Here is a 15,971-nt window from a genome sequence, read left to right on the forward strand (position 1 = left end):
TTAGCAGTGGTTGTGGTCTTATAACTTTCCCATGGAGGCCATTTCTGACCGTAACTGGTCAAGTGAGAGCTGCAGTGCTTTAGATTCTGTTCTGGGTTCTGGGAGTGGTTAGTGCACTGATGGACCAGTTTTGGTAGGCCCATGATTCCTCAGAGGTTTCACCACAGCTTGATGCTTTCTTCATTTGTGTGTAAAATTGGAGCATGTTGGTTTGGATAGCTTCTTGTCCCCTAATGAGTGCCATCACCATTTGAAGCCCGCTTTTTCTCTCTTTTTCTCCACTCAGGTAATTCAATCATTTTAATGATCTAAAATGTTTGAGAGTGATGAAAAGCAAACAGAAGACATCTGTGTGTGTGTGTGTGTGTGTGTGTGTGTGTGTGTGTGTGTGTGTGTGTGTGTGTGTGTGTGTGTGTGTGTGTGTGTGTGTGTGTGTGTAAAGAAACTTTGAAATGCCAAAATGAACAAAAACGTTTAAGTTCTTTTTTCTGCTTGTTGGTACAAATTTTGACTCTAAGCAAATAAACCCATTGCAGCTCAAAATAAATCTCCCCTCAGTTTGTCAGCAATGTTTTCTTTTTATTGGTTTGTCAAACTAGACTTTATGTTTGCTGCTGTTAAACATTAAACAAGACTTCAGAAGCTGGTATAAAACCTGCAAATCTGCATCAACAAGGTAAGCGGTCAGGAAAAGGAAAGTGAGAACAAATACTTACAAAGACTTGAGCTTATGTAACTTGTCAAAGTGATCCATTTGTAGCTCCGCGATGGGATTGTATGATATGTTTCTACAACATAAGATATTAAAATCAGTCAAAATATTAAATATAAATGCCACTGATCCCTGGTCTTCCACTACAGAGGAAATCCTGCAGAGATTATACGGCAGACTTCAGATCTACATCCCAGTAACATGTTTTTCTGTTTCTTTTTTACTCCTACGTGTTTTCCCTCCAATCATGTTGTCAAACCATCTTCAGTAGCAAATACTGAAGTCATCCTCACTTTGTTCCGCTCTACATGACATCTTGTTATAAACCTATCATGCTGTCTGTAAGCTGCTTTCTGCTCATAGCTTTCCTATAATAAAACACCTTGGTGTACCCATGAAAACTTTACTTTTCATACTTTGAATTTCTGATTTAAAAAGTCCATAAAATGGGATGGTGGTATTAGTTAACAATAATAATGTAATTGTAATAATCTCTGACCACTCAAAATCTTGAGTTTTGTGCAAACCGACCACCGCATGCATCTAAATGGTCTTTCTGCTCTAGAATCCTTAAACAAGGAAACTGTCCACTTTCATGAGTGAATTTGACGAAGGAGAACTCACAGTTGGAGCAAATCCTCCAGTAAGACAAATAGATTGGGAGGTATGGCCACCAGCCTGTTGTTGGACAGATCCCTGTGTGGAGACAAAATGCAAATAAACTTTCCATAAATAAATAAATAAATTCAGAAAAGAAATGGTTGCATACATAGTTTTATAGAACAGTGGTGGTTTCCCAACTATTTAGCTGCTGATACACAAAAATATGATTGACAGAGACTCGGCTAATTGATGAACACAAACACTCTTAATAAATCTGTTAAAAACAAAAGTTTAATCACAGCAAAGCAGACCAAAAAACTACATACTAATCACCTGCCCTGCATCCATCAATCAATCAATCAATCAATCAATCAATCAATCAATCAATCAATCAACCAACCAAATTTCTAAAGCACATTACAACAAGACAGATTGATCAAAGTGCCGTACAGAATTAAAACAATAAATAAAAGCAGTAATAACAAATAAATAGAAAAATAAACTATACATATAAATAAATTACAGTTCACATTTTAAAAAGGGCCATAACTCTCATATATCAAAGGTCTCTCTGAACAAACTATTGTGAAATCTCAGATTTGTTTTGCTTTTTTTTTTTTTAAGAATTACTTGGCTAAGCTAAACTAAGCAAAAGTAATTTGTTACTTTCAATTTGGGATTTCCTTTACTTTGCATATCAATATGTCTGGTAATGCAAACCTCCTTTACCAGAGCTAACTTTTAAGATATTGCAAGGTTTTTGCAAGGAGAAATACTTTAACTGGATCAAGGTAAGCAGTGTTTTAAAGTTCCATTATAATTTACCTTCACAGTTTGAAGTTACTATAGTGAACATATTATTAGAATTTGGAGTTCAACTGAAAAAAACATCAGGATCCTAACAAATACTCTGTTTTCCATGTGATTATATCTTCCATGTAATTTAGTTTCTCATAGAAAGTACTCCTGGTTCCGTGTTCAGCTCTTCCCAGGAGCCGGTGGTATTCCTGCCATTAACTGCATTCTCTTTGCTTTCCTTGTTTCTGGGCCATTGATTTTATATATACTATCTTTACTAGACTCAATAAATAACCTTTTTAGCATTTAACAAAATACTTTTTTAGTGAGCTTTTGATTATTTTTTGTGAATGAACAGAGTCAAGCAAAATTTAACAGCCTTTTGTTCAGGGAAGTTAGAAGAAAATAAAGCCTATTTTGCTTTGATCTTATTTAGTGATAATTAAAAATTTATGGAAAGCCTTATCTTGGAGAAAACAATAAACTAAACTAGGAAGGAAAAGAGTAAAGAGCTCGATATTATCTGGATTATATCCTGCTAAGTCAATTTGTTGCAAAATCACAAAGTCAAACGCAAACAGCGGGATTTTTCAGGAATTAGCCTGAAGCGCTCACAGTCTAGACAAAGAAAGTTACAACAACAGTGTTAGCGGTCAAATTTTACAGACGACATATTTCTGTCCCTAAAAGAGCCTGTGAGCGAAAATAAAAGCTCCCTTGTTGTTTTATGTCTGCAGTCTATTTCTTTTTTAGTCAGCATAAAAAAAAAAAAAAAAAAACACATCGCAGTGATCCTGAGATACGACCAACTCATTTTAAGGAGTTCCTTCTTTAATCCAAAGCGACATCACTGCAAAATTTAAGGAAATTTCCCTCAGTGTGTTGTGGAGAATGCAAAGAGACAATGTGTCGCCTCCGCGTATCAAACTTACTGCTAGAGGAGCATAAAAATTTCACAGGTCGCTGGAAGAGAGAATGTTAAGGCTCGTGGGGCTTTTATCAGCTTTGTACAGCCAACACTGAGGCACAGAAAATGAAAAGAACATACGAGGGGGTGGGGGGGTGCTGGGAAGATAAATGCAAGAGGGCACTGTTCAAAACTCAAGAGGGAGACAAGATCTAGAGTTAAGGTATGGATCTGCGGGCACACACAGCACTTCTGTGGTCAGCAGCCAGTGCTATACGGTGATTTATTTGATTTATGTTGTCGTAACGCTGAAGTAAAACTAAAACCTGTCACATAGGAGCATCTAAGTAAATCACAATATCACTGGAAAGTTCATTTATTTCAATGATCGGATTCAGAAAGTGAAACTCATATATATTCATTACACGCATCGCCTGTTTAGTTCCCTTATTTTGATGACAGCGGATGAAAACCCAAAGTTAAATTAATCAGTTCCTTAGAAATGTTAAGTATTACAAACGACATAACAAAATAAAACCATTTTTCAAGATGGCATAACATTACATGAAGCCTTCCAGGATGCTAAGTACGCAGCATTTTTAATTTTTGTAACGCAAACACAGCTTGCATCAGAGCTCTGTGACCTTTCCTGTCTGTTTGTCTTCTACCTCCAAACTATGCTTTATTGTTTGCCTCATCAAACCGGGATGTAAAGGAAGTTGTGTACCATCTTGGGGAGAAGAAAATGGCTCATTTTGTGCTGAATCTGACGTGAATCAGTATAAAGAGTCCATTCTTGATTTTTTTGGTTCAATAAAAATATTGATTATTTTGACAGCCTTTGTATTCACAAGTATTCACCCATATTCCTTCTAACTGGACTCCCATTAATGCCAGTTGACTTATTTTTGGCTCATCCCAGCTATTTTATTCTCTTTTCATGATTTACATGCTTGCTCCATGTTGTTTTATGCATTTATACGTTTTTATTTTTTCATGTGTTTTTACACACTCTTTAATGGCCTCTTAGCCAGGTCAGGTGTCTAAATGAGAACTAGTTTTGCCATTTTTTTATTTAACTAAAAGTTACTTTTTTTTAACAAAAAACTTGCGCTTTCATTTGGACCACGAATTGATTGCCTTCACTCCACATTGATGCAGTGATTTGTGCAAAAGAAACCTTGACTAAGTACTGAGAGCATATATGTGCAGAGCATAGTTATACTTCTCAGTATGTCAATATTTCAGAATACATTTTTTTTATTTGTTTTATTTAACATTCCTATTTTTTGAGAAACTAAGTTTTGTGTTTACATTTACCATATTGATCAAAATGAAGAGAAATAATTACCTGATATATTATTCTGGGTGTAATTGATTCACATTTTAATCAAGTTTTACATCAGCAAATTAAAATTTACTGAGACAAACCTGTTTGTAAGAAGAAACTTGTCTTATGGCATATTTTTGGCAAGTCTTTTCATTTCAAAGAGGCCAAAAACAACGTAAGACTCAAAAGCGTATGTGTCCGATCGTGTGTCGGTAAAAACTCAAGACAGTTCAATAAAAATGCCTTCGGATGAGTTGTTGTTTTCCTGACTTTTGCTTTGTGACGGACTTTGCGTGATTGTGAGGAAAAGCCAGGAGCTTAATGAAAAAACAGCAAAAGATGTGATCCCCTGGGGATCAGACATCTGGAGAAGATTCAATAAGCATGTTATATGTACTTTGTGTGAAACGTTGGGAGAGGTAGAAGAGTCAGACAGGGTGAAACTCTCTGGACTCCTAGCAGAGTTCACAATAACCATTAATAATCCTCCTGTAGAGAAAATAAATGCACTTTAAATGTAGTCATTAGTTCAAATGTACATTGCAGTAGCGAAAACATTTCAAAGGAACAAACTAATGCACCCCAACAAAGTAGTCAATCTAAATGATCAAACCAAAAATTAACTACAAATGGTCTTCATGAGTTTGCTCAATGAAGCCTTCATCATAAATGTGATATCATTAGACACATCCTGAAGTCTTGTTCTTTTCAGCAGCACTCCTTCAAACTCTCCCTGGATCTTTTGATGTTCTGATAATGCCCTTGGAGCTGGAAGTCGCGATGCGTGGCGCCTTTTTAAAACGATCCTCTCTCCAGAGTGTTTAATTCAGCCTTCTCTTAAAAGCATCTCTAACTTTGTCTCTTTTTTTTTCTTCTTCCTTGTTTAAAGTTTCTCTGTGCCAACAGAAAATCAAAACAAACGAGGAAACAACTCACAGTTCTCCGAGCTTTTGGAGGACTGACAATGCCTGCTCGTGTATGTAGCTGATCCTGTTTCGCTGCAACACCCTGGGAAAAGTCAATAAACACAAAACATGATTTATACTGCTGTTTCTCGACCCATTTAATGAGCTGCCTGTATGGACTGCATGCCCTGGCTACAAGGTGGCATTAATTTAGAGTGGAGCAGAGTTTGATTTGCAAGCATAAGTCAGAGGTAAATGATTTTAAAGCAAACCTTTAACTCAGCTATGGATTAAATTATGCAAATGTACACTTACAGAACTGTCAACATGGTGCATGAGCGGAGAGAGGCATTTCCAATCTTTTCAATTAGATTTCCCTCCAAGTCCCTGCATGGACAGGTTTTGAAATACGCACACACAGAGGGAGCACATGGGGACAGATCCACACAAACAGAGAGAATAGACCCATCAAAGGTTTTGTCACTTTTCTGTGAGGCCAGTTCTGGATGGTTTTCTGACATCCCACTTACAGCCAGTTCAGTCTGGGCATTTCCCGACAGATGTCATCCAACTTTGTCAGAGAGTTGTTCAACATAACCCTGTCAATCAGAGACAAAAAGAAACACGGTGTCGCACATTTATGCTTCGCGTTCAAAGACTTTTGCTCTTAGCAGGGGAATGACGGCGCTGAAAAACAGCCGCTTCAACTAATCCCAAGGAAACATCGGCTGAAAGTAAAAAAGACAGAATAAGATATATATAATTTAGAAGCAGAAACTTACAGTAAAACAAGGGAGTCCAGTCCTGAAAATGTCATGGAGGATATCTGATGGATTTTGTTGTTTTCTAGGATCCTGAAAAGAATAAAAAAAGATTATTTTTCCTGCCTCGTTTTTAGCTCATTGATTCGGATAAAACTGCACCAGCAGAGCTGCGTGTGATTTGTGATATAAGAGTGAAAGGAGCCAAATAGAGGAACAAAGCGAACAATAGAGCAACACAGCTGCAGACTCACAGCCACTCCAGCTTGTGCAGGTCTTTAAACACTCCTGGCATCAAGACGGTTATCCTGTTGTAGCTCAGATATCTGAAAAAATAAAATCAAGTATTATATTGCGCTTTGTGTAAAATGACGACGTATAGCTAAGCCTGCATTTACAGTATCAGTCAGCAGCTTTAAATATACTCATCGCTGGCATAAATATCATATGATTTGAGCTTTTACTAATGTAATCCTACTGTATCTTTTTTAATATGAAGCTGAAGGCGCAAGTTCAATTGAAGAAACTCATCGCCTGCCTCCATTCAATCAGAGTCCGATACGCCTCTGATGTGAGCCAATCAGCTACGAACCGCACCTCCATGAAGCCAATCAGCATCCCACGCTCATCTTAAAAGCAACTTCAAATCCACGTCTCAGCCTGCTAACTAGCAAGCGCAAACGGATTGCATGTTGGATTTCGAATCAGATGTCCGATTTAACCCACCCCCAACCCCTTCTCCACCATCATAGCTGAGTTCATCTAGCTTCCAAGACGTTCCTCCATCCTCAACCCATCAAAGTGTTTTCTCCCTTCAGTCTTCAGCACTCCCTATCGCCTGTTATTGGTCCGGCAGAAGACCACCATGTTGGGCCCGGTTCTGCCAGAGGTTTCTTCCCAAAGGGGAGTTTTTCCTCTCCACAGTCGCTTCAAGCTTGCTCATCATGGACAGTTCATGCAACCTGTGTTTATCAAGTTGGACATCTATCTTAAACAGATCACCATATGGACTGAACAAACTTCTTCTATCTCCACTCCACCACCAGTTTCAGACCTGGGGGGGAACATCCCTGTTCTCATACATCTACTTATGCATATTAAAGTATAATTCAGCATTAATGTTCCTGCCGAGGTCTGAGCGCCAAAGACTTAAAATATTGTATCAATAAAATCCTTCTAATTGCCATTTCTTTCTCTGTGAGTTTTTCAGATTGAACCACAGAAGGTCAAATACGGTACTTACTTCCTGATACTGTACACCTCTATGAGTATCTGGATAAACGTCACAAAGCAAGTTAAACCAGTAACACACTCTTTTTCATCGCCTTTATTTTTCAAAGAATAATCCACGCAGGTGTCGAGGGTGGAGCCATTCCAAAGCCTGAATGTTTCCGTTCAGAAACCCGACTTTGTGGAAGTTTATTTTGGGACCCAGTTGAAGCCTTCAGATGTTCCAGAGTTTAAACCGCCTGGACTTAGATCGGAGGTAGAGTTAAAGTGCTTGGAGATAATATTCCTTCAACATTTTCCCATCCACTTGGTGCAAAGCAAACAGTGCCGCTGGCAGAAAAGCTTGCCCTCAGCATGATGATACCACCGCCGTGCTTGAATGCTGGTGCAGTGGCTCAAATTCAAAAAGGTCCATTCTTGTCCCGCGGCCCAACAGCTCAACGTTTGTCTCCTCTGACCATTTTTTTTTCTTCAGAAAACATTCGGCTCGTCCATGTAGGAAGGAACTAATTTGACTCAACCTTGAAGGAGTTGATTTTGGACCAGGAGCTGATCATGATGATGGACTTGGCGGATCCTGGACTGCTTCTGATCATTCGGACGTATTTTCTCCCAGATAAGGCTGGCAGTTTAGGTCAGATGGTTTAAACTTGGATAAAATGCGCTGTTCCTGAAGGACAATGAAGGACAAATCATGCTTACTTTAAGGTTGTTGAATGGCTCTGGCCTCAACGCTGCGGGAAAATATGAACTATAATTAAAGTCAGGTCGGTGCCAGACAAAAGCAATCAATTTAAACAAGCTCGTCCAACTCTGATAAGAAAAGCGGTGAAATATCTAGCCAGAATCATGGCAGGGGCTTATTGATAGCCACAAAACGCATGCTGTCAAGGTGGAATTTGCTAAGGGACGTTAATTTAGATAGCAGTGAGGGTGGACGTATGTAAGCATCTGAGTCTGTTTAATTTGGACCCTGCAGGAATTGGGAAAAAAATTGACGGTAAATTTAAACCTGAGGACCCATTTCCTGTTTAGGAAAATAATTCAGGTTAACTTTAAAAGCACTCTAGGTTGGAAAATGAACAGTTTAAATGCAGCTTTGAAAGCCTAAACTTGTATGACTTTCATCTTTCATGATCATCAAGAGCGTATTTAAACGTCTGAACAGAACTGCATCATAAAACTCATGACTGGGATGTTTTATTTAATGTACTTGAATCATTCACATAATTTGTCAAACAGCAGTTTTGTTTTGATATCTTACATTGCTTCATACATAAATCAGTACAAAATGAAACCATTCATTACTCCAAAAGCCACCTATAATCTATTTTAGTCTTTATCTCTAAATTAGAGGAATAGAGTTTTACAGAGCTGAAAATTGAGGAGAAAGCAAAAGACCAACAGGGTGATCTCGATGGAGGATGTGATTTTTCCCCCTCCATACAGATAAAATGAATAAAGGCGGACTTCCTGGCCTCTGTGGCACATTCAAGGACATGTCCCACTGAGAAAGGTGCAGAGAACACACCTTTCATGTACAAAGGTCACTGAAGGTTTAAAACATATTCCTGTTCACTCAGATTTCTAGAAACGTGTCCAGGTAATCTTCAAACTGTCTCATTTGACAAAGACTTTTCCAATTACTTCAGAGGTTGTCTAGAAAGGCTGGGGCTGCACAGCATGGCTGAAAACACTTTTCCTCTTGACATCAAGGAAAAATCAAAAGAGATCAGTTGATCTCCAGCATCCTTGCATTTGGAGCAAAAAGGAGAAGTTCCCGACTGTAAAGCATCAAGGTGGCGGCATCTTGTTGTGTTAAGCTTCTGTTGTTGGAAGGAAATGGAGGAACATCTCAAGACTGACAGGATGTTGAAGCTTGGGCACAAATGGGTCAAAGTGGATATAAAGTGGCTTAACGACAACAAAGTCAAACTAGAATTAGAAAAAAATCTATCTAACTGCTCTGACATCTAGCAGATAGTGGGGATAGTTTAAAGCCTATAGTATCATTTCAAAAATTCCGTATTGTGATAAGAAGTTGGATTTATCTGCACAACGATAAAATCCAACTAGTGGAGTTTTGGTCTGAAACCCCCCAAACTGTCAGGATTGTCATTCTTGCTATTTTCTCCACTGTTGGTTCATTAAAGCTGTGAATATCAAACAATTTAAAAATATAATTATTAAAAATATAGTTACATTTATAAAAAAAAATTTAAAAACAGTATTAGTGCTTATTTGGTAATAATTGCAGAGGTGTCAAGTAACTAAGTAAAAATACTTTGTTACCTTACTTGGATAATAATTTCTGGTTATTCTTTACCGGATAAATAGCGCTACTCAGACAGTTAGTATGGCATCAAGTTGTTTGCCAAACGCCCAAAAGATAAAAACAAATTAAAAGAAGAAAACGTAGAAGAACAAGCATTTTTGGGATCTTTAGTTATTTTTCATTTTTTATTCATTTCTGATTAACCACTTTAACTAATTCTTCATTTTGACAGTGTGCTGTATATAGACAAGGGGTAATGTATTACAAGACTACCTTTGTAATAGCCTTTTCTTATCTGACATCTGTTGCCCTCATCAATTCCTGCAGCTACGCTTGGCTGTTCATTTACATTCAAATAATAACAAATAAGAGGTTATTGAAAATATGTCTCTGAAGTTTGACTTTTTACATCAATACTTACAACCAGACATCAGATTTTCTGCTCCATGAAATTGATGCTCAGTATTGCACCTATTTGGTCCTTCAATATGTTTGCATTTAACTAAATGGTTAATTTTCAATAGACATGTATGTGGGTGAAACAGCCGATTTCAATGTATTTCAACATTACCATCATAATAAACTAGTAGTGATAATTGCCTTTTTTGGGGAGTGGGGGAGTGCATTATAGGCCTGTGATGTGGGAGGTCTAAGCTTTTGTCCTTAAAGGCATTTTTTTTAATCTTAAATTACTTTTAATTTTATACTTATAAACCAGTGCTTTTACACAGTTGATACATCTATTTCTGCAGAAGTATTTTTAAACCCTAGTATCTATTCTTCTACTTGAGTAATAGATGTGAATACTTTTGACACCTCTGAATAATTGACATGCAGTCACAGCCACACAGTAACCTGACAAAGAAGCATTACATTATATAACATTACGTTATGCGCCACATCACAAAATTCAGAGACTTGGTAATTAACTTGCACGTTGGTTTGCAGGCAAAGTTCAACATCTTTCCTTTCCTATTTCATCGCCCTCATTTGACGTTTCAAACCACGAGTTAATTTTACTGAAAAAGCTGCCAATTTTTGCACATTTAGCAGCTGTTTTCTGAGCTTTCCTCTTTAATTCTAGCTTTCTTCACTGCGCCCTCTTGCTCTGTCTACACCTGTCAAGCACCAATGACCGAGTTCACTGACGTTACGTCAGGGTGCGCGGGGAAAAGAACAGAATCAAAGAGCTGGCAGGGATAGCAGCGCAGCGACGTGATCCACTCAACGGTGTCAGCGGCCGAAATAAGAAAAGATGAGAACAACGGCCCCTGGGGCCCAAATATCAGACCAGCCCACCGAGAATTGTCCCAGTCCTCCTGATTAGCTGCTCCGGGCCTTAATAGAGCTGATTTTGGTAATCCTAACTAACCTAAAAATGAAAACTTTTGCTTAATTAATACAACGGGAGAAGAAATGACAAAGTTTCCTTTAATGCAGAATATGCAGATATCTGGTTTCAATTGTATGTCTTTTTCTCCCTCATTGATTGTGTGACAAGCTGCATTTCTCTTCACCACCTTTAAGCCTTAAACAAATAACTAATCAACCCCCTGCAGCACGGATAACCACTAAGCTCTGAAACCGTTCGACCGTTATTCCTTCAGGGATTATGTGATTGCTGGCTACTCTTTGTTGTCTTGCAGAGTTTTCAGTAATTTCCATGCTATGCATCTGCTTCAGGTCTCCAGCCTCTGTGAGCTCAATTTTTTTTTCCTCTTTGAACATCAGCCAGCTTTGCTCCTCCCTTACTAGTCTTCCTATCTCTGCGAAAACCAGCCTGTGTCGCTGCCTGCCTGTCGGCTCTGCTCATTCATCTGCAGTCACCAGAAAAGTAAATTCTGCTCCGGTTCAGATTTTGGCACCCCGCTCTGACACCTCAGCTCGTCACAGCAGATCTGCCCAGCTTAGCCTGCACGCTGCAGCAACACCTTCCGTTCTCTTGTGAAGATAGTTTTCAAACAATGCAACCTTTTCAGAGGCGCAGAGTTAAAGGCACATGTAGCTAAAACCTGTAAAGTCAGGGAAAAAAAGTTATGAAAGCCTGGAATGTTAATATTTATTCTGTGGCGTCTCTGCATTTGGGGCGAGTGGGGCCGGGCCCCACCAGATGTTTGTGAGCTCTATGTTCGCAATAATCAGTGAGACGTGTATAATCTGACCCAATCTGTATAATATGATTAAACTTGACCCAATCTGTATAATATGATTGAACTTGACTTTGTAAAGTGCCTTGAGATTACATGTTTCATGAATTGGCGCTATATAAATAAAATTGAATTGAATTTAATTGATTCTGTATAGAGTAAAAAAAGTTGTAAAAAAAGTTCTGTTACAAACATGTGTGTCTATATATCTAAGTCGGCCAGAAGACTGAAAAGCTCAGTAGCTAAATCCTCTTGATGTGCCTTGATATTGGGGCCGGCCCAGCAACGTTTGTTTAAATAATGAACATCTGAAATCGCAGTGAGCATGACCAACATGCTCTCAGTAGACAGCCGTGGGGCACAAATCATACGGCCCCAAGCTCGGATCGTCCAATCAAAATGCTGGAAACGCAGACGTTACGTTTACGTTCTGCGACCATCTAGGCAAGGTGACATTATTTGTATAGCATATTTCAGTACAAGGACAAGCAAAGTGCTTTACATGATTAAAACATTGGAGAATAAAAATGGAATAAAAGTAAGTAAAAAAAAATAGTTGGAATAAAATGTAGGAAAATGTAACAAAAATAAAACATAGGAAGATCTAAACTATAAGGGAATATTAATCTAGTGTTGGTTGTCCTTGCTAGCTCATTGAAGGATTGATGTGAATCTTTTCTGTTCAATAAATAAATATTAGTGAGCCTTTATTTGTAATTTCATGTATAATAAACAAATCACATTTAGCTTATATAAAATGGATTTTCTAGTGGGCTGATTTATGCTAATTTATCTGTTTAATTTAAAATTGGTCAAAGTCAGGTTGTATGCATCACCCATACGAAAAAAGTGTTGCTGCTAAGAGGTGTAGAGTTTTTGTGCCGCATTTAACTTATCATGCCAGAAACGCCAATGTATTTATTTATACTGTTTTTCAAGCAAGCCTTGCTCCACTGGGTGGATATAAGAGTTTCAAAGGTCATAAATCACAGTAATAATATTTATTTCCATTTAGAGACTTCAAAATCTGTAGAAAAACAAAATACAAAAACACTCAGGGTTATATTCTCGCTGTAATTCATCTCAGTGACAAATGAACACTGGTGCCAGATGATAGTCTCACTTTTATACACATAAGCAAACCCTGTTTAAATACAGTAATTGCCAGGGTTTAAATGCGCTGCAGTGGTGTAACAGTCAAAACATTTTCCACGGTACACATTCTGTCACACCAGTCAAACTGTCCACACATAGCTTTATCACAACAACTTTTACTTTTTTTGTACTAAGCCATTCTACAAAAGTTACCACCATGCTTACTGTAGGACACCTGTTGTGACACCAGACGTCTGTTAGGTGTTAAAAGCCCATCGAACGATTAAAGCCAAGCAGCCAAAAACGAAACTGTCGCTTTACTCACAGTCTTGTTAGATTATGAAGCCCTCTGAATGCATCAGGACTCACATCTTGAATATTGTTGTGCTGTAGATATCTAAAAAAGAAGCACGAAAACATCTTTGAGGTTGATGAATTAATGGGAAAACCAAAACAGACGCAGAGAAAATACTGGCTGACTGAAAGAATGTACATTTAAGGGTAACAGCCCAGTTGTGTAAAATCTGGGATCTTGACAATATCTTTGGATCTTAGCATCATAATTTATCGTCCCACCAACAGCTGTGTCCAGCCATATGTGTGACAATCAGTTTAAAGTGAGGGCTTGCCACCTGACGCAGCCAAACAGGTTCTGGCAGCGCATCAGACCCGTCCTCGCGGTGCCACTGTCAGAGACGCTGCGCGAGCTTGATAAACGACAAGAGTCGGAGGCGAATGCATCCGTATGCACAGCAGAACAATCGTCACTGCCAGCATGCCCAACGGTCTTCTTAGCCCTTTGTTGTGTTTCCTGCTCATAGTTTGACTGACTTTAGTTTGTGTGCATGAGGAGAGGAGAGAGACGACGAAAACTCACAGTTTCTGTAGGCTTTGGTAGTTAAAGAATCCTTTTGCTTTCAGTCTCTGAAGTCTGTTTCTTTGTAAGGACCTGTGAGATAAGAGGGAATTATGATCACATTATGGAATTTTTAATTAGTGTGCAGGCCACTTTATAGTCATTAACATCGTTAAAAATATGCAGCGCCTTTCAGAACTATCCATCCTCCTTGGGATGTTTCCACATCATCTTTACGACCACAACATATTTTAATGTGACGGACCAACACAAAGCGATGCATGAGAGCAAAGCGGTAGGAAAATGATACATGATTTTGGATTCTTTTTACAATAAAAACATGAAACCTTAGGCGTGCATCCAGCCCCCGTGAGTTAATGCTTCATCATACCACCATGTAAAACTGAAATTAAAATTAAAATGATCTTTGTATTATGAAAAACATTAACACATACCAAACAGAAAGCGTCTCTCCATTTCTAATAGACGCAATTTTCATCTCACATCCCTGACGCTAAGTCCTTAATGTTTCCCTTTTTCCACATGATTTTTTCATTCTTTTCGAGAATGGCATTGTAAATAACACTGGCAGCCAGAGATTATGATCTATCACACATAACTAACAAAGGAAGCCTAATAAATAATAAAATTATAGATTTTTGCACTCAGTCAGCAGTTAAAAAAATGAAATGGATAAACATGGCAGACTTGGCATCCAGCTGAGCTACCTTAGAAACTCGGTTTCATCAAGAGAGCCTAATTCTTCCAGTTAATTTATTTGTTGCTTCCAAAGCTTCTAATGGATTAAAACATGATTAAAGTCTCATTTCATCATTTGCAGTTATGAAAGGCTTCTAAAGGTGCTAGTTTTATGGACTTTGGGCAAATCAGAAATCAATATAATTTGGTCCAATGTTCTAAACTAGTATGCAGATACATTTATCTGCATACTAGTTTGCACATTACTCCAGACTTTTTGAATTGAGAAAGCTTCCTGGAGAGGAAGCAAAACGTCTTCAACTACGGAAAACAAGTCCAGTTGCTTTGTTTTTTACTTTTTTTTGGAATGACCATGACCTGGATGACTGAGAATCTTCACCAGCATACAACCAACCGATGTTTTTATCAACGGCAGAAATGGAAGTTATCTATTTCGTGATGCAGTAAGCAATACACTTTCACTTTGCAATCTTTGTCTTCCAGTTCAATGAAAGCTGCTACTGTGTTAAACAACAAGTTCCTTGTGTTGTTTGATCAAAGAAACGTCCAAATGGACCAGCTTTCAGCTACACTCCAGCTGAGCCATTCTTTGTTTCTGCTTTGATTTTCTTTCACTCTGAATTACTTGTTATTCGTGCCGTTTTCTCACTTGATACTGTGTAGACTAAGACATATGCTGCGTTGCTTTTGGCTGCGTTCAACATCTGTTATGATGTGTGACAAGGCCAGCTGGAGAGCTGCTTGAATCCTGGAGCTACGGGCTCAGCTATTCAACAACCTAACAAATGCTAAAAAGAGTTTACACACTCCACTTGCTGATTTACAGCTGTGTTCAAAATAATCACAATAAAACAGAATAATATGATAACATTCTGTTTTTGGTAGTAGCTATTACTTCCACATATTTTACCAGAAGGTGTAAATCAACTGACCCGACAGGCTTGGCGTGCACTGTGCAGATTTTTTCTTATAAAATCGTTGTTTAAAGGGGTGCGTTTAAAATAACGCCGCTGCAGAGTTCAGTCGGTGAAGTAATTCATTCTCTGAAACAGCCGGTGTCAAACAAGTGGCCCTTATTTAAGGGTGAAGGCAGCAGATGTTTAACATGCCGGTTATGGTGTGTCCCTCTCTGAGCGTAACAGCGCACTTTGAATAAAATGTGGATCTGGAGAGGGGGAAACATATAAAGGAGTTCCAAAAATTATGGGGTTCTCAGCTAAAATGATACAAAATGATTTGAAGAGGAAACTAAAATCAGAAAGAGCTGGAAAAAAAATGGAAAACCAGAACTCGAGTAGATTAAAACATTAATAAAAACTGCAAACGCTGATGAACTCCAGGCTGATCAAATAAGGTCTGCAGAGAAGAGGATGCATAAAGCCAGGATGTCTGTAAGAGGTCCTGTCGTCAGTAAAACAACTTGCTGAAGACGTTACAATTGGTCTGAGAACAACTAACACCCTGAAATAGAAATGGTCTAAAATTTCATGAACTTAAAAAGACGGCTGCCAATATTTGGAACACAAATGTTGGTGAGGTGAGCCACAGAGAGTTCATTCGGTGACGAATGAAATCGGTAAGATTTGAATACTGAGGAGGACACGATGGGAAAAATCCCCAAAGCAATATGAT

At 38.3% G+C, this 15,971-nt stretch overlaps 1 protein-coding gene across 1 annotated transcript in view; it reads right to left on the minus strand.

Annotated features, from left to right (window-relative positions):
- Positions 1-15,971, minus strand: part of rxfp1 (relaxin family peptide receptor 1) — a 139,454-nt gene that overhangs the window by 17,550 nt on the left and 105,933 nt on the right. Inside the window, exons 5-13 of the mRNA XM_036127388.1 lie at positions 13,641-13,712; positions 13,089-13,160; positions 6,271-6,342; positions 6,038-6,109; positions 5,786-5,854; positions 5,571-5,642; positions 5,287-5,358; positions 1,337-1,408; positions 717-788 (exon numbers count right to left, since the gene is read on the minus strand). Of these exons, the coding sequence (XP_035983281.1) occupies positions 717-788; positions 1,337-1,408; positions 5,287-5,358; positions 5,571-5,642; positions 5,786-5,854; positions 6,038-6,109; positions 6,271-6,342; positions 13,089-13,160; positions 13,641-13,712 (645 nt within the window). The remainder of the gene's footprint in view (positions 1-716; positions 789-1,336; positions 1,409-5,286; positions 5,359-5,570; positions 5,643-5,785; positions 5,855-6,037; positions 6,110-6,270; positions 6,343-13,088; positions 13,161-13,640; positions 13,713-15,971) is intronic.

Source organism: Fundulus heteroclitus, chromosome 23 (genome assembly GCF_011125445.2).
Source record: "Fundulus heteroclitus isolate FHET01 chromosome 23, MU-UCD_Fhet_4.1, whole genome shotgun sequence".
Classification (NCBI taxonomy): Eukaryota; Metazoa; Chordata; class Actinopteri; order Cyprinodontiformes; family Fundulidae; genus Fundulus; species Fundulus heteroclitus.